This window comes from Gossypium hirsutum, chromosome A13, assembly GCF_007990345.1.
Source record: "Gossypium hirsutum isolate 1008001.06 chromosome A13, Gossypium_hirsutum_v2.1, whole genome shotgun sequence".
NCBI classification, from domain to species: domain Eukaryota; kingdom Viridiplantae; phylum Streptophyta; class Magnoliopsida; order Malvales; family Malvaceae; genus Gossypium; species Gossypium hirsutum.
The window spans coordinates 107,410,932-107,436,824 of NC_053436.1; the positions used below are offsets into that span (position 1 = coordinate 107,410,932).

Consider the following 25,893-nt stretch of genomic DNA (forward strand, 5'->3'; position numbering starts at 1 on the left):
CCGTCCTCGAGTGTTTTCTTGTAATGCCAAATGTTGCGTCGGGAATTATATATAATTGACAAAAACATTTATTGTGATTAATTGCTTTTATTTGCTGATTTTTAAAATTGATAGGGATTAAATTGCTTCAAAATTATTGAGAAGGACCAATTTTCTCAATATCAAAATTTGAGGACTGGAGAGATGCTTTTACCAATATACATAAGAAGCCTTTTGATATATTGAGATTTAAATTTACTTATGGATTGCGTCATCTGGCGTTTGTAGTCCAACGGTTAGGATAATTGCCTTCCAAGCAATAGACCCGGGTTCGACTCCCGGCAAACGCAATAGAGTTTTTCATTTCTAGTAATCTCCTTTTTAAGGAGGTAACTGGTGAGTATTTGTTGGATTAAAACCAGAGAGCCATTTACCCACAAAGCCAATCATTCACACACAAAAAAAGAGACATTTGTGATATTCAAAAGAGTGTGCTAATTCTGTAGTAGAACCCCCTACCTCTACTACACACATCAAACCTCTTAGCAATTTCTCCTCTTTTTATTCATTATAACCTTAACCATTTAATTTGTGTGAAGACAGATATGAAAAAAAAATAGGGAATGTGAAAAAAGGTTAAATAGTTTACGTAATAATTTTCAAATCCAAACATGAAACAATAGTTGCTCTTACTCTTCATTTTTCTTTAGGTGCTCGACGCTAGCACCCAATAAATATTCAAATATATAATAAGTCTATAGTAAGCTATATGTTATGGTCTTAGAGAAGAGTTGTGACTGACACTTTAGTTGTGTAATGGAATTGATCTTAAGATATAAATGTTGAAACCACTTTCAATCTATGAATTACTTTTTTTTTGTGGACAAAATTGTAAAGTGGAAAGTTTGAAGCTAAAAATATATCTTCCATAGTTATACTATAGCATAAGGTTATCTTTAGTAGGGGTGAGCAAAATCCGATTCGATTCAAAAAACTCGATAAAAAATTTAAATTTTAAATTAAATAGTTCGAGTTATTTGAGTTAATCAAGTTATTCGGATCAACTCGAATAAAAAATTAAGTTTTTCAGTTTAACTCGAATATGAATTGCAAAATTCGAGTTATCCGAAAATCCGAATAAAAAAAGACAAAACTACGTAGTTTTGATAAATGTTTACTTTATTAAAAGTTAAAATTCAAAATAATTAAGTTAAAAGGTAAAACTACGTCGTTTTGATAAATGTTTACTCATTAAGTTAAAAGACTAAATCATTATATTGTTCATGTAGTTAAATAATCTTGTACTTCATCTACTAGTTAAATAATCGGTTCATCTAAACACAACATTAAGTATAAATAATAAGATTCGTTAACTCGACTCGATTTGACTCGAAATTTTTTGACTCGATTCGATTTGATTCGAAAAAATTTCAAATTAAGTTCGGTTGCTAAAATAGGATTTGTCAACTTGACTAACTCAAAAATTTTTAGCTCGATTCGACTCGACTCGATCGAATACTCACCCTTCTCCATTTCCCAAATGTTTTTTTCTTCCATAAATTGGTTTTAAGAATGAAAATGACATTAAATCAGACAAATGTCCGCTGCAAATTTTGTCTAACAGTAAAAAGGGCTAACTATGTTTTAGATTAATGTACTTTCATAATTTAAGGGACATTATAGATTTTATAGGCCTCGATACTTTTCTCCAGTGTGGCTCAAATAAAATGACATATCTTCAAAATCGTTGTTATCATTTGGTTTGTCTAATGCTATTGAATCGCAAAATGACGGTCCGATAACTGACAATTGATAAAGAACTCCCTTGTGATAGCGTGAAGAGGAGGCAAATAAACTTTTTCAATAGTGATTGTTGCCAAATATGCAAATGCCTATCAATATGCAGTCAAAGCAAAAGCTGAAATTTTCATTTTTCTTCGAGTACGTCTATCCTTGTATAACTATAGAACTATGCTGTTTTAAGTAACGTTCAAAAAAAGAAAACTGACATATCTATATTAGAACAATATCTAAATTAAATCCGAATGAGAAACTACATTAATCTTGAACTTAAATAAAATGAAAAACTACATTATATTATTAAATTAAGACTAATGTAATTTTAGTCTCGATTTAAGTCGTTAAATTTATTAAATTAAAATTTATTATCTTTAAAATTTTATGCGACAAATATATTATCATATTTGTAATATCATATCAATTTGTTATTTTCATATAATACTCACAAAAAGTGTCGTTATTTAATTTTATGGATTTAACAACTATTGTTTGAGTTATGATTAAAATTTTAAAATTCGAAAAGTACAAGAACTAAATATGATCAAATTAAAGAAAATAAACTAAACCTACAACTTATGCATAGTACAAGACTAATAGTAGTGTTAAAGTTGAATTACGGTCATTTGCCCGATCTCATTTGCAACGATGACTTGTCATTTTTTTATATTTGGAGAAAATGATGAAATATGATCTTCAAAAAACCTACTAAATACAAGAGAAAACTTGAAAGAATTAATATTCGACACTTACATCCAAATCCTAAGTAATGTATCTAATTAGAGCATGAATTGACCTTCTTCACCATGCCACTATCAAGCTATAAAATAAGGTTTTTTATTATATTTTTCTTTCCCTTTTACATTAGTATTAAACAAATCTTTGAAATTAATCCAAAATCAAATAATCAATATAAAATTTAAGAAAGTACATCTTCTTCAATTGTGATGAACCAAACATCATAAATGAAGAAAAATTGGAACCAGTTAGTCCGTGATGAAGCAAAAAAGGAAGCCCAATCTCATGTTTTTGGCTTGGAATTACGTTTTTAAAGTATATTAATTTGGAGAAACTTAATGTGATCAATCAAAGTAGTAATAGAATAATTGTGTTATGAAACTTTGTAAGCACCTAAATTTATAGCATATCCAATCACAACTTTGTTGCCTTCATCGTACGGTTCATATGCAAGAACATAAAAATCAAGCATTTCACCAAGCAATTGTAGCTGTTGAGATGCAAACGGGTGGTTTATATCCTCAATTTAGAATGTTGAATAAATAAGTGACTAAATATGTAGCTTACCCTTAAATTTTTTGTCTTCACCAACCTTTACCAGTTACAATTGTTTTCAACGGTTCAGATCAAAATTTTAAAACCCACCCCATATCCAACGGCACAGATATTTTAGAGCTTCCAAAACCCTAGGAATTTTACAGATTTAAGTCCCAGCCAAGGGAAGTCAACTATCAAATACGATCTACCGCCACCAAGATATCTTGCTCAAAGAAAGAAAAAGAAAATCATTTGTGAGTGCTTCATTGATTGCCTTGCTTTCCCCTACATTTATGGCGGAAACGTTTCTGTTCAATATTGCAGAAAGGGTTGTCGAGAAAATTGTCAGTCTCACTGTAGACGAAGTTCGCTTGGCGTTTAATGTCAAAACCGATCTGAAAAAGCTGGAGGACACCATGATCAGCATTAAAGCTGTGCTCTTGGATGCCGAGCGGCAACAGCACCAAAATGAAAAGCTGCGTCTCTGTATGTGGAAGCTCAGAGACATCTTTTACGATGCTGAGGACGTTATTGACGATTTCAAGTGTGAAGCTCTCCGCAAACAGGACGCCATCAATCATCCCAACATCAACAACTTAAAGGTGCGAGTTTTAGGTTCCTTTCGTTTGCCTCTTTCATTCTCTTTAAAAATGAGTCATAAAATCAAAGACATCAATGGGAGACTAGGCGAATTTGCCACTGAGTGGAACAGTTTTGATCTAAGACAGTGTAACGACAGCAGACATGTTTTTCGCAGAGAGACCATCTCTTTTGTGGATTCTTCTGATGTTATTGGTAGAGATGAGGATAAAGAGAACATAATTAGTATGTTGATGAAACCAAGTGAGGATCGAAATGTCCCTGTCATTCCCATTGTTGGAATTGGGGGTTTAGGAAAAACCACGCTCGCGCAATTGGTATATAATGACGACCGAGTTACTAGCTTTTTTCCTTTGAAGATATGGATCTATGTTTCTGAGGAATTTGATCTTTCTAGATTGCTCAATCTGATTATTCAGTCTGTAAATGGAGTAAAATGTGATGATTTTAACACTTGAAGTCTTGCAAGCTCGTTTGAGAAGCCTTTTGAATGATAAGAAGTTCTTGCTCGTCCTGGATGATGTGTGGAATGAAAATCAAGCAAAATGGGTTGGCTTAAGAAATTTGTTGAGATCGACTGATGGATTTTCTCCAAGCAAAATTATTGTTACCACTCGGAGTTTGAACGTGGCCTCGATAATGAGTTCAATTCCCCCTTATATATTGAAAGGTCTCCCTCTTGAAGACTGTTTGACCTTATTTACAAAATGGGCTTTTAATGATGGTGATCAGACACATTATTCAAATCTCATTAGAATCGGCGAGGAGATTGTGAAAAAATGCAAAGGGGTTCCTTTGGCAGTAAGAACATTGGGAAGCCTACTGTTTCAGAAAACGGATGAATCTGATTGGATCTATATAAGAGATCAGACTGAAATATGGAGACTTGAGCAACATGAAAATGATATTTTACCTGTGTTGAAGCTAAGTTACAATCATTTGCCATCTCATTTGCAGCGATGTCTTGCTTTTTTGTCCTTGTACAGAAAGGATGAGATGTATTATAGTGACAAAGTCATCCGTCTTTGGATGGCTAATGGACTCCTTGAGCATCCAAAGCAAAATCAAGAGTGGGAGGATGTTGGCAAACGACATTTGAATGAATTACTGTCAAGGTGCCTCATCCAAAAGGAGAGGGATTTTGGCTTGTATTTTACCTTCAAAATGCATGATCTGGTACATGATCTTGCATTAGATGTGTCTCAAAAAGAGTGTAAAATAGTGAATTCTGAAACAGAAACGGTTGATGAAAATGTTCGACATTTATTATTATGTGATGATAAGTTGGTTAAAGTTCCACATGTTTTGGAGGAAATGAAAAATGTTCGAACAATAATCATCCATGATGTTTTAGTGGAATCAAAGACTTTTCATGAATCAGTTATAAATCTGTGTGTCTCCAATTTCAAGTATCTACGAGCATTAGAATTATGGGGTTCACCATCGACGGCTTTACCGAATTCCATTGGTACTTTAAAGCACTTACGAGACCTTGACTTGGGCGGATGTAGGAGTATACGTGAACTCCCGAGGTCTTTTGATAAGCTTCGCAGCTTGCAATCGTTAAATTTGGGATATACTGGTTTGCAGCAGTTGCCTGACTGTGTGCAAAGGTTGATTGAACTTAGACATCTAGTAATAACCATTAAAGCTACGCATTTGAAAGAAATACGAGCAGGATGTTGGACTTCTCTTCAATACTTGGTATTGTATGAGTGTAAGGAATTAGAATGTTTACCTGAAGGAATGCAGTATCTGAAGTCACTTCGGACACTTGTTCTGTGTTTTTGTACTAAACTTGTCTCATTGCCACGGAGCCTGAAATTCCTAACCAAGTTAGAACACCTTGCAATAGGTTGTTGCGTTCAAATCAATTTGAAAATGGAAGCAGAAGAGGAAGAAGACAAAGACCTTCAGTTGAGCCTTAAAACTCTCTCACTCGATAACTTATATGCCTTAACAGATTTGCCACGATTGCTTCTTCAAGGATCTTCTTCCACTTTGCAGCAATTACGAGTTATGCGTTGTCCAAAGTTGTCCATTCTACCAGCATGGCTACTGAATCTCACTTCTCTTCATAAACTTGAGATTGAGGATTGCGGAAATTTGTCAGCTCTACCGGAGGGAATAGACCGCCTCACCAACCTTAGAGAATTGACAATTGATGGATGTCCGGAGTTGAGCAAAAGATACAGAGAAAATGGGGGTGAAGATTGGCACAAAATTGCTCACATCCAAAAGGTTGATATTAAGGATTAAAATTGAGGTATGTGGTAAAATTGTATTTCCACTATCAGATTTGATTTCATATTATATTTCCCTTTAGAGTAGAGTAGAGACTGTCTGTTGTTTACTTTCTCTAAAAAAGCAGGGTTTTGGTTGGAAATTTTGCATGTTTAATGTTCGTTAAGTACTCATTGTGTTTGGAAACATTGCATGTATGAAATGTGAAGATGGAGATGGAAGAATGAAGCAGAGGCTGAGGCAGGGCAGGGAAGACTTTTACTTTATTTGCATTTGGAGTTCAGTTGTAATTCTAATAACTGAGCTTTTGCTTTAGATATATGAAAAGGCTTCAAGGGATGTTTGTTGGAGATGTATCAACTTTTAGCTTTATGCATATTTATCTTTTCTCATCATTCCTTTCTCTTTATGGTTTAGTATCAACTAATTGTGTATGTTTAATTTTATTAATTGTTTATTTTGTGATGGAGAAATGATGTGGTACTTATAAAATTAGTATGGTAACATATTTAATTTTGAAGAATTACATATTTTATCAATTTTATCATGATTATAAAAAAAAAAAGTTCTAAAGAATTAAAATATATTTACAAAATTTAAAAATACAAAATACAAAATAATAAAAAAATAAAGAAAATGTTATTCTTACATATTAATAATTTCTTTTAAAATCTTAAAACATAATTTCAAATTAATAACTTCTTTTTAAAATTTTAAGACATAGTTTGTAACTTGAAATTTCTAACCCCTAAATATTGACATTAATATTGTTCTTTTTTTTACTCAATGCTTTGCTTGGTAGACCGGAAAAAAATTGAATGTATAATTTTGAATTAAAAAATTAAATGTATAATTTTGAACTAATATTCACATATTTTTCTCATTTTCTCTTCTTTCATCTTTCTAATTTGAAAGGATTAAATTTTCAAAAAAAAAAAAAAAAGTACCAAGGATCAAAACACTTTGAAAGTATCCATATTCGCATTGGTTTTTTGAACACAATTTAGTTAGTTTATTTGGAGCAAACTGTCATTATTTTTAAGCTTGTCTTAATCTATAATATATATAAAAGGAAGATTTAAAATTTTTTTGAATCGACGATAATATCTTTTAATGTTCATTTAATTACTAAATCGGCATTAAATAAATAATTTTTTAAAAAAAAATAATAGAATTTTTCTTCATTTGAACTATATGGTTAAAAATATTAGATAAAATCATATCAATAATTTCTTTTATAATAGAGTTCTTATTGGCTTGAGTTACACGAGTATATTAAGTATTAATAATATATATTATTTTAAATGAATTATTATTTAATTAGTGTTATAGTTATATTATCAATTTAAATTAAGATTTATCATTATAAAAAGCATTTAACAAAGGGAGATTATTAAAATTAGTAAGTTTGAACTGTCTAAAAATAATAAAGTTTCTTTTCTCCTTTTTCCATTAGTTGGTATGAAGAATGATAATGTCATTAAACCAAATAGGTCTCTAAAACTAATCCGAGATGGAATAATCAATAGCTATATCAATATAGAAACCAAGAAAATGCATATTCCTCAATTGTCAATGATTGATAAATGATTAGTACATGAAGCAACAAAGAATGTCAGTGATGTTTACCTGGCATTTTCTTGATTGTCTTCATGTTCATCGTTATCACTTGCATCACCAGTTTGCTTGGATACTGTTGAATTACGAGGTGGTGGTCCGGTAATTGATTGCTGGTAAAGAACCCTCCAGACAGTGTAAAAGGGAGACAAACCAAACCTAAATGCGTGGCATGCTTATCTCAAATCAATACTAAGAAAATATAATCTCGGTAATGACAATATATATCGCAAAGAAAATATAAATAAAAATAAAAGAACATGCAAATTTTTATGTGAAAACCCTTTCAGGAAACAAATCACGGGCAGAGAAGAAAATTCACTATGTCGAATTCGAATAATTACAAGAGGAATAGACTATGTTTATTTATAGGCTTGTAAAGCCATATTCTAATGGAAGTGTAGTAAGAAAACACTTTATTCTAATACTACTATATTTTATTTAAATAAGGATTCGGATCAATTAATTTTAATAAATACATTAAATCATATCTGTGAGGAACTTGTTAACCACATTGGTCACAGTAAATGTAGTGGCGAAGACCCCCTTCCTAGCCGCGAATCCGAAGAAAGTAATGAGCAAAGCAAACAAGCAGGACAACGATACAGCAGTAAACAATCTAATTCCTAAGAACAAATTAATAAAATATAAATGTCGATTAAATAATATACAGCAAAGCACAAAATTACAGACTAAACCATTAATCTGATTTTGTCTTTTCATTGGATTTGGGTTTTATTTTACTGAGCTGTTTGAATTTGGAAGCTAACTACATTTCTTTATATAATATTTGACATAAATATGAAAAATAAAATAACGAATGGCGGTTTAATATGAATTATTAATATATTTAAAATTTAAAAATATGTATTGATTGAGTTTCAACTCGATTAATATCGGTATAATTGTTAGTGTAGGAGGACGTCGGTCCGAATGCGTTAAAACGTTTTATCCTCTTATTTAAAAGTTGCTGAGAATTATCCCAATTATAATGTAAAGTATGTAATAGTTTTAAAATTTATATTTTATTGTATTTTTTTAATTCAAGTTTTTTTATAAACTAATTTTTTTTTCAATAAATAATGCTGAAATTAGTTAAAGCAATAATTTTTTATTAATCCAAAAAAAATCAAACATATTAAGCTATTTTGTGGCAGCTGCATTTGTTAAGATTTGGGAGTAACTTTTAGAGTTAGACAAAATTTTATATAATTTAAGCTTAATATCTTGTAAATAAATAAAAATCAATTAGGTTTATAAAGAAATTTACCTTATCAACCTATTAATGGTAAGAAAAACAATTAGTTAAACTCTTCTGTTAATAGAAATTGTTAGTTGATCGGTTTAATTATTAATGGTGAAAAAATAAAAATTAAAAAAATATATATCTAGAATGAATTTGGACAAATTATTGTCCAAGTTCATTTAAATCTAGTCATTTATCCAAATTCATTCATATGAGTGTAAAATTATAAAAAAAAATCAAAAATTATAAAGATTATAAAAAGATTCAAATATGTAAAAGGTTCAAAAACTAAAAATATTAATAATTTATAAAAAAATTAATAAAAAACATATTTAGAATGAACTTGAGTCGTCCTCAGGTGTCTTTTTGTAATGCCACGTGTTGCACCAGGTGAGGGTATAACAACACTAATCAATCAAAATTATATATAATTGCCAAAAAAAATATTTATTGTGATTAATTGCTTTTTAAAATTAATAGGGATTAAATTGCTCAAAATTTTTGAGAAGGAACAATTTTCTCAATATAAAAATTGAGAGGGAGTGGAGAGATGTTTTTACCAATATATTATGGGGGGACATAGAAAGCCTATTAACATATTTGAAATTTACTTTTACTTGAGAAAAATGCATCAGGCGTTTGTAGTCCAACGGTTAGGATAATTGCCTTCCAAGCAATATACCCGGGTTCGACTCCCGGCAAACGCAATTGGATTTTTCATTTCAAGTAATTTCCTTTTTTCCTTAGTTTATCTTCTATCATGGCACTTAACATAAGGTTATCTTCAGTATTTTTTTTTCTTTTCCCACACTTTTTCCGTAAATTATATTAAAAATAAAAATATATTAAATCAAACAAATGCCATATATGAAATAATAAAAAATACCACAAATTTTATTAAATAGTGAAAAGGGCTAACTATATTTTTAGAGTAAGGTACTTTCAAAAATTTAAGGATACTAAAGATTTCGTAAACTCCAATACTCTTCTTTAGTGTAGCTTAAACAAAAACATGCTTATCAAGCATTTTTCTTATCTTAATTGAAATAAATTATTTTATTTTTATAAATGTTATATTTCATTATTTCTATTACTAGATATTACTTGTTTGTCGTATTTGATACACCAAAGAACACATTGGTATGTGCAATTAAGTAGTTAGTTGGATTCTGTTAACGAAAATAGCAATCAAATTTGAAGCGGTTGAGGTCGTTGGTTAAAGTTGGGTTCTTCTAGTTTGCAAGGTTATAGAGCTAAATTGTGGACATGTTTCATGATTGTTCGTTTAGTAAAAATTGATTATTAAATGTTCTCGTAATTAATTTAAGAGCAATTCAAGTTTGAACATAATGAAGAAAATCAATAGGTTGAAAGTCAAGAAACAAATTAGACTGCTATCGTACAAAGTATAAATATAATTTTAATTAAAGTTTATTAATATAAATATTATAAGAACTTGATTTTAATTAAAAAAAATTAAATTTTCATTGTGACTTAAACTATTATTTTTAATCCAATAAAGGTAGTGATAGTTTTGATGAAATGATGACAAGAGGGCGAGTGTTGGGGCTGCTCTTTATTAAACTTTTAACAAAAAGATGAAAATTTTGATAGAAGATACAGACCCAACAAAATGCATGATCTGGTACATGATCTTGCATTAGATGTGTCTCAAAAAGAGTGTAAAATAGTGAATTCCGAAACAGAAATGGTTGATGAGAATGTTTGACATTTATTATTATGTGATGAGAAATTGGTTGAAGTTCCACGTGTTTTGGAGGAAATGAAAAATGTTCGAACAGTAATCATCCAAGATGCTTTAAAGAGACCAAAGAGATCAGAGATTGTTGATAAATCTCTTATAAATCCAAACCATTTATTTATCTAACTTATATTTATTTTGGTAAAAGAAGACTTATATTTATTTAATTTATTCGTAAAACTTCAAAGAAACCCATTTAACTTAAAAAAATCCTTCTCAATCCAAAACAAATATTTAAATTATATTACCATATATAATTTATGAATTTAATTTAAATAATATTTTTAATGGATAAACTATCAAAATAGTTACTTTTATTTGCCTCAAGTTACATTTCAACTAGTATTGTTTGATATGTTATATTTTTGTTATTTACGTTAATATTTTTTTACGAAATCATTACTCTACCCTTAAAATTTATTATTTCCCAAACAATAGCCTAATATGATAGTTCAAATGAATTTTAAATGTCAAGAGTAGAATGACTATTTTCTTCATAAAATAATAACAAAATTAATTAAAAAATAATATTTTAGACATAAATAATTAAAATGTAATCTAAATTAAATAAAAATATTTACTCTAGGTTAGCTGTTTTTTTTTAATTTATCAACACAGCGTAGTTAAGTTCCAGTCAACAATCAAAAGCAGACATTTGGCTGAACCACAACCACAAAATTTAACGCATGGCTACTTCGATATGAATACAAGAAATAAAATCATTATTGAGTGCCTCAATCATTCATTTGCCTTCCTTCCCCTCAATCTTTCAAGCTTTGCTCTAGAAATTCAATTATGGCGGAAACGTTTCTGTTCAATATTGCAGAAAGGGTTCTGGAAAAACTAGTCCATCTCTCTGTACAAGAAATTCGCTTGGCGTTTAATGTTAAAACCGATCTGAAAAAGCTGGAGGGCACCATGATCAGCATTAAAGCTGTGCTCTTGGATGCCGAGCGGCAACAGCACCAAAATGAAAAGCTGCGCCTCTGTATGTGGAAGCTCAGAGGCATCTTTTACGATGCTGAGGACGTTATTGACGATTTCAAGTGTGAAGCTCTCTGCAAACAGGACGCCACCAATCATCCCGATATCAACAACTTAAAGGTGCGAGTTTTAGGTTCCTGTTGTTTGCCTCTTTCATTCTCTTTAAAAATGAGTCATAAAATCAAAGACATCAATGGGAGACTAGGCAAACTTTCCACTGAGTGGAAAAGCTTTGAACTAAGACAGTGTAGCGACAACCGACATGTTTTTCGCAGAGAGACCATCTCTTTTGTGGATTCTTCTGATGTTATTGGTAGAGATAAGGATAAAGAGAACATTATTAGTATGTTGATGAAACCAAGTGAGGATCGAAATGTCCCTGTCATTCCCATTGTTGGAATTGGGGGTTTAGGAAAAACCACGCTCGCTCAATTAGTATACAATGACGACCGAATTACTAGCCTTTTTCCTTTGAAAATATGGATCTGTGTTTCTGAGGAATTTGATCTTTCTAGATTGCTCAAGCTGATTATTCAGTCTGTAAATAAAGAAGAAAGATGTGATGATTCAACACTTGACGGCTTGCAAGCTCGTTTGAGAAGCCTTTTGAATGATAAGAAGTTCTTGCTCGTCCTGGATGATGTGTGGAATGAAAATCAAGCAAAATGGGTTGAGTTAAGAAATTTGTTGAGATCGACGGATGGATTTTCTCTAAGCAAAATTATTGTCACCACTCGGAGTTTGGACGTGGCCTCGATAATGAGTCCCAATCGCCCTTATATATTGAAAGGTCTCCCTCTTGAAGACTGTTTGACCTTATTTACAAAATGGGCTTTTAATGATGGTGCTGAGAAACATTATCCAAATCTCATTAGAATCGGGGAGGAGATTGTGAAAAAAATGCAAAGGGGTTCCCTTGGCAGTAAGAACATTGGGAAGCCTACTGTTTCAGAAAACGGATGAATCTGATTGGATCTATATAAGAGACAGTGAAATATGGAGACTTGACCAACATGAAAACGATATTTTACCAGTGTTGAAGTTGAGTTACAATCATTTGCCATCTCATTTGCAACGATGTTTTGCTTTTTTATCCTTGTACAAAAAGGATAAGGTCTATTTGAGTGACGATGTCATTCGTCTTTGGATGGCAAATGGACTCCTTGAGCATCCGAAGCAAAATCAAGAGTGGGAGGATGTTGGCAAACGATATTTGAATGACTTACTGTCAAGGTGCCTCATCCAAAAGGAGAACAAATTTCGCTTGAAGTTTACCTTCAAAATGCATGATCTGGTACATGATCTTGCATTAGATGTGTCTCAAAAAGAGTGTAAAATAGTGAATTCCGAAACAAAAACGGTTGATGAAAATGTTCGACATTTATTATTATGTGATGAGAAGTTGGTTGAAGTTCCGCATGTTTTGGAGGAAATGAAAAATGATCGAACAATAATCATCCAAGATGCTTTAGTGGAATCAAAGGCTATTCATGAATCAGTATAAATCTCTGTGTCTCCAATTTCAAGTATCTACGAGCATTAGAATTAAGGGGTTTACCATTGACGGCTTTACCGAATTCCATTGGTACCTTAAAGCACTTGCGAGACCTTGACTTGGATGGATGTAGCCGTATACGTGAACTCCCGAGGTCTTTCAATAAGCTTCGCAGCTTGCAATCGTTAAATTTGAGAGATACTGATTTGAAGCAGTTGCCTGACAGCTTGCAAAGGTTGATTGAGCTTAGACATCTAGTAATAACCATTAAAGCTACGCATTTGAAAGAAATACAAGCAGGATGTTGGACTTCTCTTCAATACTTGAAATTGGTTCGGTGTATCAACTTAGAATGTTTACCTGAAGGAATGCAGTATCTGAAGTCACTTCGGACACTTGCCTTGAGATATTGTATTAGACTTGTCTCATTGCCGTGGAGCCTGAAATTCCTAAAAAAGTTAGAACACCTTGTAATAGTTGATTGCGCTCAAATCAATTTGAAAATGGAAGCAGAAGAGGAAGAAGACAACGACCTTCAGTTGAGCCTTAAAACTTTCTTAATGGATGGATCAGATGCCTTAACAGATTTGCCACGATTGCTTCTTCAAGGATCTTCTTCCACTTTGCAGCAATTACAAATTAGTTGGTGTCCAAATTTGTTCGTTCTACCATCATGGCTATTGAATCTCACTTCTCTTCAGAAACTTGAGATTAAGGATTGCGGAAATTTGTCAGCTCTACCGGAGGGAATAGACCGCCTGACCAACCTTAGAGAATTGACAATTGATAGATGTCCGGAGTTGAGCAAAAGATACAGAGAAAATGGGGGTGAAGATTGGCACAAAATTGCTCACATCCAAAAGGTTGCTATTAATGGATGAAGATGGAGGTATGTGGTAAAATTGTAATTCCTCTATCAGATTTGATTTCATATTATGTTTCCCTTTAGAGTAGAATAGAGACTGTGTCTGTTGTTAAACTTTCTCTAAAAAAGCAGGGTTTTGGTTGGAAATTTTACATGTTTAAAAATTGTTAAGTACTCGTTGTGTTTGGAAACATTGCATGTATGAAATGTGAAGATGGAGATGGAAGAATGAAGCAGAGGTTGAGGCAGGGCACGGAAGACTTTTACTTTATTTGGATTAGGATTTCAGTTGTAATTGTAATAAGTGAGATTTTGCTTTGGATATATCAAATGGCTTCATATGGGATGTTTGTTTGATATGTATCAACTTTTAGCTTTATTCATATTTATCTTAATTTTCTCATCCTTCCTTATCAACTAATTGTGTTTGTATTTTTTAGTTTAATTTTATTAATTGTTTATTTTGTGATGGAGAAATGATGTGGTTGTTATAAAATTAGTACGATAACATTTTTAACTTTTAAGAATTATATACTTTATCGATTTGATCATGATTGTAAAAAAAGTAATTCTAAAGAATTAAAATATATTTACAAAATTTAAAAATATAAAATACAAAATAATAAATAAATTAAAAAAATATTATCCTTACATATTAATAATTTCTTTTAAAATTTTAAAACATTATTTCAAATTAATAACTTCTTTTAAATTTTTAAAACATAGTTTGTAACTTGAAATTTCTAATCCCTAAATATTGACATCAACATTGTTTCTTTTTTTACTCAATGCTTTGCTTGGTAGACCGGAAAAAAATTGAATGTATAATTTTGAACTAACATACACATATCTCTCTCATTTTCTCTTTTTTTATCGTTCCAATTTGAAGTGATTAATTTTCCAAAAAAAAAGTACCAAGTATCTAAACACTATGAAAGTATCTACACTGGCATTGGTTTTTTGTGAAGATTGAACATAATTTAGTTAGTTTATTTGGTACAAACTGTCATTATTTTTGAGATGGTCTTAATCTATAATATATATAAAAGTAAGAATTTAATTTTTTTTTGAACCGACGATAATATCTTTTAGTGTTCATTTAATTACTAAATCGGCATTAAATAAATAATTCTTTTTTTAAAATAATAAAATTTTTCTTCATTTGAACTATATGATTAAAAATATCAGATAAAATCATATCAATAAATTTCTTTCATAATAGACTTCTTATTGGTTTGAGTTACACAATTGAGTATATTAATTATTAATAATATATATTATTTTAAATCAATTATTATTTAATTAGTGTTATAGTTATATTATCAATTTAAATTAAAATTTATCATTATAAATAGCATTCAACAAAAGTAGTAAATTTGATCTGTCTCAAAATTTTTTCTCTTTTTTCCATTAGTTGGTATGAAGAATGATAATGCCATTAAACTGAATAAGTCTCTGAAACTAATCCGAGATGGAATAATTAATAGCTATACCAATATAGAAACCAAGAAAATGCATATTCCTCAATTGTCAATGATTGATAAATGATTAGTACATGAAGCAACAAAGAATGTCAGTGATGTTTACCTGTCATTTTCTTTTCTTAATTGTCTTCATGTTCATCGTTATCACTCGCATCACCGGTTTGCTTGGATGCTGTTGAATCACGAGGTGGTGGTCCGGTAACTGACTGCTGATAAAGAACCCCTCCGGACAGCGTAAAGAGGAGGCAAACCAAACCGAAAGGTGTGGCATCCTTATCCCAAATCAACACATTGATCATAACTGTAAGGAACTTGTTAACCACAGTGGTCACAGTAAATGCAGTGGCGAAGACCGCCTTCCTAGCCGCGAATCCGAATAAACTAATGAGCAAAGCGAACAAGCAGGACAACGATACAGCAGTAAACAATCTAATTCCTAAGAGCAAATTAATAAAATATAAATGTCAATTAAATAATATACATCCAAGCACAAATTTACAGACTAAACCATTAATGCGATTTTGTCTTTTCATTGGATTTGGGTTTTATTTTACTGAGCTGTTTGAATTTGGAAGCTAACTACATTTCTTTATATAATATATGATATAAATATGAAAAAGAAAATAACACATAGCGATTTAATATGAATTATTAATATATTTCAAATTTATAAATATGTGCTGATTGATTCTTAACTCGATTGTTGTTAATACAAGAGAACATGAGTCTGAATGTGTTGAAACGTTTTATCCTCGTATTTAAAAGTGGGGGAGTGACTCAATGAAGAATTATTCGAATTATAACTTAAAGTATTTAAAAGTTTTAAAATTTACATTTTATTGTATTTTTTAATTCAAGTTTTTTTTATAAACTAATTTTTTTTCAATAAATAATGCTGAAATTAGTTAAAGCAATAGTTTTTTATTAATCCAAATAAAATCAAACATATTAAGCTATTTTGTGGCAGCTGCATTTGTTAAGATTTGGGAGCAACTTTTAGAGTTGACAAAAGTTTATATAATTTAAGCTTAAGATATAAATAAATAAAAATCAATTAAGGTTATAAAGAAATTTACCTTATCGAGCTATTAGTGCCAACAAAAACAATTAATTAAACTCTTCCCTTGTTAGTTGATCGGTTTAATTATTAACTATAAAAAAAATAAAAATTAGAAAATATATACATCTAGAATGAATTTTGACAAATTATTGTCCGGGTTCATTTAAATCTAGACAAACATTTATTCAAATTCATTCTATATGAGTGTAAAATTATAAAAAAATTCAAAAATTAAAAAGATTATAAAAAAGATTCAAAATAAAAAAATATTAATAATTTATAAAAAAAACACATTTAGAATGAACTTGAGCGGTCCTCGGGTGTCTTCTTGTAGTGCCATGTGTTGAGCCAGGTGATGGTATAACAACATTAATCAATCAAAATTATATATAATTTCCAAAAAAATTATTGTGATTAATTGCTTTTATTTGCTGCTTTTCAAAATTGATAAGGATTAAATTGTTCAAAAATTTTGAAAAGGACCAATTTTCCCAAATGAGAGGGGGTGGAGAGATGTTTTTACCAATATATTATGGGAGGACATAGAAAGTTTATTAAGATATTTGAAATAAGTTTTACTCATACACTGCAACAACAGGCGTTTGTAGTCCAACGGTTAGGATAATTGCCTTCCAAGCAATAGACCCGGGTTCGACTCCCGGCAAACGCAGTTGGAATCTTCATTTCAAGCAATTTCCTTTTTTCCTTAGTATATCTTCCATCATTGCATTATGTTGTTATCTTGAGTATAATTTTTTTTCTTCTTTTCCCGTACTTTTTCTGTAAATTGGCATTAAAAATAAAAATAATATTAAATCAGACAAATGCAGTATGAAATGAAACAATAAAGAATACCATAAAATTTATTAAATAGTGAAAAGGGCTAACTATATTTTTCGATTAAGATACTTTAAAAAATTTAAGGGAAAGATTTCTTAAACTCCGATACTCTTCTTCAATGTAGCTTAAACAAAAACATATTTATCAAGTATTTTTCTTATCTTAATTGTCTTCGTAATCATTGTTATCATTCAATTTACCTTGAATCGTGAGATGAAAGCCCGATAACTAATAGTTGATAAAGAACTCGTTTGAGAAGGCAAGATACAAATGCCCATTAATATGCTGTCCAAGCAAAAGTTGAAATTTTCATTTTTCTTCAGGAGCGTCTATCCTATACCTAAATATAGAGCTATAGTCTTTAATCACCTTCCAAATATATCAAAATTTTGATAAAAGTAAATATAACTTATGAAAATCTAGAAAAAGAAATTTACATATTTATATTAGAATTAACTCTTGAGTGAAAAACTATATTATATTTAACTTGAATAAGATGTTGAAATGCATATCATACTTCGATTAACGAAATCATTATATTTTCAAATTAAGACTAATATAATTTCCTGTTAACTTGAAAAATTACAATAATTCATGCATTAAAATTTATGTATACGATTATAGAATGATTTATAAATGAAATAAATTATTTTATTTTTATAAATGTTATATTTAATTATTTCTATTACTACATATTGATTGTCTGTCGTATTTGATCTACCAAAGAACATATGGACATGTTCAATTAAGTAGTTGTTAGATTTTGTCAAGGAAAATAGCAATCAGATTTGAAGTGGTTGAGGTTGTTGGTTAAAGCTAGCCCTTCTAGTTTGCAAGGCTATAGAGCTAAATTGTAGACGTGTGTTTCATGATTGTTTGTTCAGTAAGGTTGGTTGTTAGATGTTCCCGCAATTAATTTATACATGAAAGGGTTGGTGGTTTAAGGCATCCTCGATCACTATAACTAGCTTATCGGTCAAAGGAGAAGACTTGTTATCAAGAATTGATTCGACACTGGAGCAAAATTCAATCCTGAAGCTAGAATTTCATCAAATTGGTTTATTTAATTAAATTTTGTTTTGTTTATTTTTACTATTATTTCAATTTCAATTACTATTATTATTATTTTTATCACATTTAAATTCCCCTTTTATTTTTGTATAAACTGTCACATGTCGTGGGCTTATTTAAACACGTAACCTAGTCGAATCGAGCAATAATTTTAGATATCTTAGTTTCTTTGAGATTAATCCTACTCTCTATACTATTATTTATATACGATATATATGGTCTAGATGTAAGAATTTATTTTTAGTGGATTCGACACCCATCAAAAAATATATAATATTAAAGTTTAAAGTCTAAAACGATGTCTTAAAATGTAAAAATTATATATGCGTTTGGTACATATAAAGAAACAAAAACCAAAATTGGCATGCATTGGGTTGTTACCATAGGGTATTTGGAAGTGGAGAAATAGGAAAATCTTCCAAGGTTGAGCATATATAGGGATTGAAAATAAGTGAAATAAGGGTGGATATTGCTAAATCTATGGTCACCTCATAGTTTGCATATATTCCACACATCTCGTTACATTACTAAGGCATAATCTTGAAAACCATTATACCATTTTTCATAGTTTGCATCCATGATTCTTGTTATTTATCTTTAATATTTTCTATATTTTTAAAGTCAAGTAAATATTTTTAAACGTAATTCTTTAATAATATTTAAATATAAAATATTTGAATAATTTTATATCACGTTATTATATTTTTATCCCTTTTAATAGTTTAAACATAGAATGATAAATAATAATTTTATACAGTGAAGTGGAGCGAGTGAAACAAGTAATTACTATATAAATATTTCGTATTCACACAATTGAATTCATTGGTTGAAGAGAAATTAACACTTTGATTAATAACACCAAACTAACCATTAGTTTGATAAAATAAAGCAAGTAACAATGGTGCTAAAAAATTAAAAATTTGAAAAAAAAATGAAGAATAGAAAAGGAGAGGCCACTAATTGAAAAAAAGAAAAAAAAAGAAAAAAAGAGAATTCACCTAATACTGTGATATGGTTCACTTCCCACTCTCCAATATAAAAAGATACAATCAAGTTTCCCTCATAAAATATTAAGCAGAATATATGAATTGGCATAGTTCTCAATTGTAATAACCAAACACAAATTGCATCCACTTGTACGTGCTGAAGCAAAAAATGTCGGCAGTTGAGCAAAAGATACAGACAAAATGGGGTGAAGATTAGCACCAAATTGCTCACATCCAAAAGGTTTATATGTCCAGATGAAGATTGAGGTATGTGGTAAAATTTTAATTTCTCTATCGGATTTGGTTTCATATTAGGGTAGAGTAGTAACGTGTCTGTTGTTTACTTTCTTTAAGAAGTAGGATTTTGGTTGGAAATTTTGGATGTTTTAAAGTTTGTGAAGTAGTTAATGTGTTCGGAAACATTGCATGTATGAAATGTGAAGATGGAGATGGATGAATGAAGCCAAGGCCACCCAAGACTCTGACTTTATTTGCATTTAGATTTCACAGTTTAGAGTAGTAATTGTAATAACTGAGTTTTTGCTTTGGATATTTCAAATGGCTTCATGCTATGGATCGTCACTTTTAGCTTTTAGCTTTATGCATATTTATGTATTCTCATGGTTTAGTATATATTTTTTTGTTCATTAGCATATAAATAAATTGGTATGAAGAATCAAAATGCCATTGCATTAGACAAATATTTAAAATTAATTAATCATGCAAAAAGCAAAACAATTATATTAAAATTTGTAAATATATTTAAAAATCTCTTTGTAAAATCTCTCAGTACATGAGTTGATTATCACCATATTTTTTAAATTCATTTTATTTATAAAAAGAATATTCTTTACCATTAACAAATAAGTAGTAGCATTTAAATAGATTTTGTCAATTATATATATTCTAATGTGGCCTTATGGAAACATCATTACCCGACTGCTGCGCATGTAGTTCAGCAAGCTGGCTTGTTTCTTCTAAGTTGGCGTACAGCCCGTGATGTTCATGATGTGTTGACCTTGATGGCCTACTGTGGGAGGGTTTGATTGTTGGTGCAAGACTCCATTGGACAAGTTAAATTGCAACATTCACCGTATTGTTTTCATAGATAGTGACGTTATTAGGTGAGCTGTTATTGTTAGAAATGATGTGAGCAGTTCTGTATTTTGCATTTATGGCTATGCGAGGTGTTGTTTTCACCCTTACATGGCTGAAGTTTATTCGGCTTGAAAGGTCCTTAAAATCATATTGAACCATATACCGGTCTTCAAAGGTCCAAACAATTCATAGATCCTATTCTGGCACTGTTGTATCGATATAAGTGGGGAGATATACTGATACATCTCTTTGTTATTGTAGTTGTTAATTGTGAACAAATTCTTATTAAAATAAAATACAAGTTGCAAGATAGGGGGTTTACAAGGGTGAAGGTCACAGCCCATTATGGATCCCCAATAAATAAGATACTGGACTGAAGTTGCAACTAGGAGTGCGAGGGCCCCCACGGTACGGTACAGGTTGCACAATCCGTATAAGTTTAGTTCCTCTATTTGATCTTAATTTGAATAAGATAATTTGAATTTAACATAGTGAATTTTCTTCTCTTATTTTTTTTTGAAAAAATTTTCACATAAAATCTTTATGTTCTATTTTTCTCTCTTTTCTTGCTATTATCATTATTCTATTTTTTTAAGTAGCTTCTTACATTCTATTATATCAAATTGAAAAAAAAAATTAAATCTACAAGCATAGTATAAGACTTATAATAATATTGAAGTTGAGTTACAATCATTTGCAATGATGTCTTGCCATTTTGTTATTGTAAAAGAAGGATGAAACATAATCCTCTTAAGAATCTACTAAATATATGAGAAAACTTGAAAGAATTAATATTCGACTTTTACATCTAAATCCTGAGTGATGTAACAAATTAGAGCATGAATTAACCCTCTTAATCATGCCCAATCAAGCAATAACATAAGGTAATTTTTTTTCTTTCCCTTTTACATTAGTATTAAACAAATCTTTAAAGTCGATATAAAAATTAAGAAAGTGCATAGTTCTCAATTGTAATAACCAAACACAATTTGCATCCACTTGTACGTGCTGAAGCAAAAAAGAAAGCCCAATCTCATGTTTTTGGCTTGGAATTTTCTTGAAATTAAATTTGGAGAAACTTGTATTAATTAATGTAATGAACCAAAGTAGTAATAGAATAATTGTAACGTTTGTCTTATTGAACTTTCTTGCGATTGCAATGTCATTCTCGATAACCACCTAGATTAATGCCATCCCCGATTGTTGCAATTTTTTTCAACGGTTCAGATCAAAATTTTAAAACCTAACCCATATCCAACGGCACAAATATTTTATAGCTTATAGAAACCATCTCCTTGGAATTTTACAGATTTAAGTCCCAGCCAAGGAAAGTCAACTATCAAATGCGATCAACTGCCAACAAGATATCTTGCTCATAGAAAGAAAAAGAAAATCATTTGTGACTGCTTCATTCATTGCCTTGCTTTCGTACAATTATGGCGGAAACGTTTCTGTTCAATATTGCAGAAAGGGTTCTCGCTAAAATTGTCCATCTCCCTTTAGACGAAGTTCGCTTGGCGTTTAATGTCAAAACCGATCTGAAAAAGCTGGAGGACACCATGATCAGCATTAAAACTGTGCTCTTGGATGCCGAGCGGCAACAGCACCAAAATGAAAAGCTGCGCCTCTGTATGTGGAAGCTCAGAGACATCTTTTACGACGCCGAGGACGTTATTGACGATTTCAAGTGTGAAGCTCTCCGCAAACAGGACGCCATCAATCATCCCAATATCAACAACTTAAAGGTGCGAGTTTTAAGTTCCTTTTGTTTGCCTCTTTCATTCTCCTTAAAAATGAGTCATAAAATCAAAGACATCAATGGGAGACTAGGCGAACTTGCCACTGAGTGGAACAGCTTTGATCTAAGACAGTGTAACGACAGCAGACATGTTTTTCGCAGAGAGACCATCTCTTTTGTGGATTCTACTGATGTTATTGGTAGAGATGAAGATAAAGAGAACATTATTAGTATGTTGATGAAACCAAGTGAGGATCGAAATGTCCCTGTCATTCCCATTGTTGGAATTGGGGGTTTAGGAAAAACCACACTTGCGCAATTTGTATACAATGATGATCGAGTTACTAGCCTTTTTCCTTTGAAGATATGGATCTGTGTTTCTGAGGAATTTGATCTTTCTAGATTGCTCAAGCTGATTATTCAGTCTATAAATAAAGAAGAAAATTGTGATGATTTAACACTTGAAGCATTGCACGCTTGTTTGAGAAGCCTTTTGAATGATAAGAAGTTCTTGCTCGTCCTGGATGATGTGTGGAATGAAAATCAAGCAAAATGGGTTGAGTTAAGAAATTTGTTGAGATCAACGGATGGATTTTCTCCAAGCAAAATCATTGTCACCACTCGGAGTTTGAAAGTTGCTTCGATAATGAGTTCGATTCCCCCTTATATATTGAAAGGTCTCTCTCTTGATGACTGTTTGACCTTGTTTACAAAATGGGCTTTTAATGAAGGTGATGAGAGACATCCAAATCTCACTAGAATTGGAGAGGAGATTGTGAAAAAATGCAAAGGAGTTCCTTTGGCACTAAGAACATTGGGAAGCCTACTGTTTCAGAAAACGGATGAATCTGATTGGATCTATATAAGAGAGAGTGAAATATGGAGACTTGAGCAAAATGAAAATGATATTTTACCAGAGTTGAAGTTGAGTTACAAGCATTTGCCATCTCATTTGCAACGATGTCTTGCTTTTTTGTCCTTGTACAAAAAGGATGAGATCTATTATAGTGACAAAGTCATCCGTCTCTGGATGGCAAATGGACTCCTTGAGTATCCAAACCCAAATCAAGAGTGGGAGGATGTTGGCAAACGATATTTGAATGAATTACTGTCAAGGTGTCTCATCCAAAAAGAGAAGGATTTTTGCTTGTATTTTACCTTCAAAATGCATGATTTGGTACATGATCTTGCATTAGATGTGTCTCAAAAAGAGTGTAAAATTGTGAATTCTGAAACAGAAACTGTTGATGAGAATGTTCGACATTTATTATTATGTGATGAGAAGTTGGTTGAAGTTCCACGTGTTTTGAGGGAAATGAAAAATGTTAAAACAATAATCATCCAAGATGCTTCAAAGGAATCAAAGACTATTCATGAATCACTTATAAATCTCTGTGTCTCCAATTTCAAGTATCTACGAGCATTAGAATTAAGGGATTCACCATTAACGGCTTTACCGAATTCCATTGGTTCCTTGAAGCACTTACGAGACCTTGACTTGGCCAAATGTGAGGGTATACGTGAACTTCCGAGGTCTTTATATAAGCTTCGCAGCTTGCAATCGTTAAATTTGGGAGGTACTGGTTTGAAGCAGTTGCCTGACAGCGTGCAAAGGTTGATTGAGCTTAGACATCTAGAAATAACCGTTAAAGCTGAGCATTTGAAAGAAATACGAGCAGGATGTTGGACTTCTCTTCAATACTTGAAATTGAATTGGTGTATCGGATTAGAATGTTTACCTGAAGGAATGCAGTATCTGAAGTCACTTCGAACACTTGTCCTGTTCCGCTGTGGTAGCCTTGTCTCATTGCCACGGAGCCTGAAATTCCTAACCAAGTTAGAACACCTTGAACTAGTGAGGTGCTTTCGAATCAATTTGAAAATGGAACTAGAAGAGGAAGAAGACAAAGACCTTCAGTTAAGCCTTAAAACTTTCTCACTCTTGGGATTAGATGACTTGGGAGATTTGCCACGATTGCTTCTTCAAGGATCTTCTTCCACTTTGCAGCAATTACGAATTAAGCATTGTTTAGAATTGTCTGTTCTACCAGTGTGGCTACTGAATCTCACTTCTCTTCGTGAACTTGAGATTTCTAGTTGCCACTATTTGTCAGCTCTACCGGAGGGAATAGACCGCCTCACCAACCTTCGAAAATTGACAATTCGCGGATGTCCGGAGTTGAGCAAAAGATACAGAAAAAATAGGGGTGAAGATTGGCACAAAATTGCTCACATCCGAAAGGTTGTTATTAAGGATTAAAATTGAGGTATGTGGTAAAATTTTAATTTCTCTATCAGATATGATTTCATATTATCTTTCCCTTTAGAGTAGAGACTGTCTGTTGTTTAGTTTCTTTAAAAAAACAGGATTTTGGTTGGAAATTTTGGATGTTTAAAGTTTGTTAAATAGTCAATGTGTTTGGAAACATTGCATGTATGAAAAATGAAGCTGGAGATGGATGAATGAAGCAAAGGTTGAGGTATTTACTTTATTTGCATTTAGATTTCACAGTTTAGAGTTGTAATTCTAGTAAGTGAGCTTTTGCTTTGGATATTTCAAATGGCTTCATGCTATGGCTTGTAATGTTTGTTTGATATGCATCAACTTTTAACTTTATGCATATGTATGTGTTCTCATCCTTCCTTTCTCTTTATGATTTAGTTTACTTCTTTTTTCATTAGTATATAAACAAGTTGGTTACCCAACTTATTGTGTTTGTAATTTTTGGTTTAATTTCGTGATCGAGAAATAATGTGGTAGTTGTAAAATTAGTACGATAACAAATTTAATTTTTAAGAATTACATACTTTGTCGATCTGGTCATGATTATAAAAAATTATCTTAAATTTTTACACATTGTCTCAATTTAGTCCTAATTCTAATAAAACTATAAAATCATTTTTTTAAAAAATTTAAAAAGCAAAATAAAAAATTAAAACATATTTACAAAATTTAAAAATGAAAATTAAAAAATATATAAAAATTTGTTTTTCTTATTATAATTACTTATTAATAATTTCTTTTAAAATTTTAAAACATAGTTTGCAACTTAAAATTTTTAACCCCTTAAATATTTACTCAACTTCATCTTTAAGGTTTCACTTGGTAGAGTAAAAAAAAAATTGAAAATATAAAGAGTTGAAGGGGAAGAAAAATAAAAAGATTGAAAAATATAACTTTTCAAGTACGAAAAATAGAAAAATTAAAAGAAAAGGTAATTTTATTATATATTTTATTAAAAGAAAAAATTATCGCAAATATATCTCATGAACACATTTAGTGCATAAAAAATCGAATTATCTTGCAAATGATGTATTAAATAAATCGTGGGAAAGAAAAACAACTATAATAAAATTTGTAAATGAAAAAAACGTAATTTAATTTTATATTAAAAAAACATATCTTTGTAAAATCGAATTTAAATTAAATGATCATTTATTCGATTGAATCAATGATTGTAAAATTAATATCATAATTCGATTGCGTTAACAATTAGAGAAAATGTACTATTCGATCAATACTTTTAAAATTACTTATTCACTACAATGTCATTTCATTCATACTCAGACTTATTCAATTGAATTAATTACTATAGTGTTAATTACATAATACATTCTATTATATTCATAATTAGGAAAATGTATACATAGATAATGTCATTACACTTGTCTGTAAAGGTTTCAATTGTATCATTGAGTGTACGACTAATTATAGAATTTAGATTCATATAATTAATAATTGTATGTTTAAT

The 25,893-nt window shown here is 30.7% G+C and overlaps 4 protein-coding genes and 3 non-coding genes across 10 annotated transcripts; all 7 read left to right on the top strand.

The window, feature by feature from the left end:
- The first annotated feature begins 257 nt into the window (after nucleotides 1-257).
- Nucleotides 258-329, top strand: TRNAG-UCC (transfer RNA glycine (anticodon UCC)). Its single transcript has one exon. It is a non-coding gene; the product is annotated as a tRNA-Gly (tRNA).
- Nucleotides 330-3,224: 2,895 nt separating this feature from the next.
- On the top strand, nucleotides 3,225-6,290 carry LOC107938805 (putative disease resistance protein RGA4). Of its 4 annotated transcripts, none has more exons than XM_041085661.1 (3): nucleotides 3,228-3,653; nucleotides 3,809-5,917; nucleotides 6,105-6,290. In XM_041085661.1, the coding sequence occupies exon 2, from the start codon at nucleotides 4,093-4,095 to the stop codon at nucleotides 5,908-5,910; it is 1,818 nt and encodes a 605-aa protein (XP_040941595.1). In that variant the 5' UTR covers nucleotides 3,228-3,653; nucleotides 3,809-4,092; the 3' UTR covers nucleotides 5,911-5,917; nucleotides 6,105-6,290. The 4 variants fall into 4 exon arrangements, with proteins under 4 accessions (XP_040941596.1, XP_040941595.1, XP_040941594.1 ...); XM_041085663.1 differs by having other exon boundaries at nucleotides 3,232-3,653; nucleotides 5,659-5,917; XM_041085662.1 differs by lacking the exon at nucleotides 6,105-6,290 and having other exon boundaries at nucleotides 3,225-5,567; nucleotides 5,659-5,797.
- A 3,103-nt stretch (nucleotides 6,291-9,393) lies between these two features.
- TRNAG-UCC (transfer RNA glycine (anticodon UCC)) lies at nucleotides 9,394-9,465 on the top strand. The gene has a single exon. It is a non-coding gene; the product is annotated as a tRNA-Gly (tRNA).
- A 1,850-nt stretch (nucleotides 9,466-11,315) lies between these two features.
- LOC107938804 (disease resistance protein RGA2-like) lies at nucleotides 11,316-14,267 on the top strand. Its single transcript, XM_016872041.2, has 2 exons — nucleotides 11,316-13,888; nucleotides 14,079-14,267. Exon 1 carries the CDS (start codon nucleotides 11,316-11,318, stop codon nucleotides 12,465-12,467), a length of 1,152 nt encoding a protein of 383 aa, XP_016727530.1. The 3' UTR covers nucleotides 12,468-13,888; nucleotides 14,079-14,267.
- On the top strand, nucleotides 12,652-13,880 carry LOC121212353 (disease resistance protein TAO1). The gene is made up of 2 exons (XM_041084824.1): nucleotides 12,652-12,924; nucleotides 13,032-13,880. The coding sequence occupies exons 1-2, from the start codon at nucleotides 12,652-12,654 to the stop codon at nucleotides 13,878-13,880; spliced, it is 1,122 nt and encodes a 373-aa protein (XP_040940758.1).
- A 2,739-nt stretch (nucleotides 14,268-17,006) lies between the features above and the next one.
- On the top strand, nucleotides 17,007-17,078 carry TRNAG-UCC (transfer RNA glycine (anticodon UCC)). Its single transcript has one exon. It is a non-coding gene; the product is annotated as a tRNA-Gly (tRNA).
- Nucleotides 17,079-21,839: 4,761 nt separating this feature from the next.
- On the top strand, nucleotides 21,840-24,401 carry LOC107938797 (disease resistance protein RGA2). The gene has a single exon (XM_016872034.2). It carries the CDS (start codon nucleotides 21,840-21,842, stop codon nucleotides 24,399-24,401), a length of 2,562 nt encoding a protein of 853 aa, XP_016727523.2.
- The last annotated feature ends 1,492 nt before the right edge of the window (nucleotides 24,402-25,893 follow it).

Coding starts and splice junctions, on each gene's coding strand:
- LOC121212353 (XM_041084824.1), top strand. CDS start 12,652: ATGGCAAATGGACTCCTTGAGCATCCGAAGCAAAATCAAGAGTGGGAG. Junction 12,925..13,031: donor AGTTGGTTGAAGTTCCGCAT/GTTTTGGAGGAA, acceptor TCCAATTTCAAG/TATCTACGAGCATTAGAATT.
- LOC107938804 (XM_016872041.2), top strand. CDS start 11,316: ATGGCGGAAACGTTTCTGTTCAATATTGCAGAAAGGGTTCTGGAAAAA.
- LOC107938797 (XM_016872034.2), top strand. CDS start 21,840: ATGGCGGAAACGTTTCTGTTCAATATTGCAGAAAGGGTTCTCGCTAAA.
- LOC107938805 (XM_041085660.1), top strand. CDS start 4,093: ATGATTTTAACACTTGAAGTCTTGCAAGCTCGTTTGAGAAGCCTTTTG.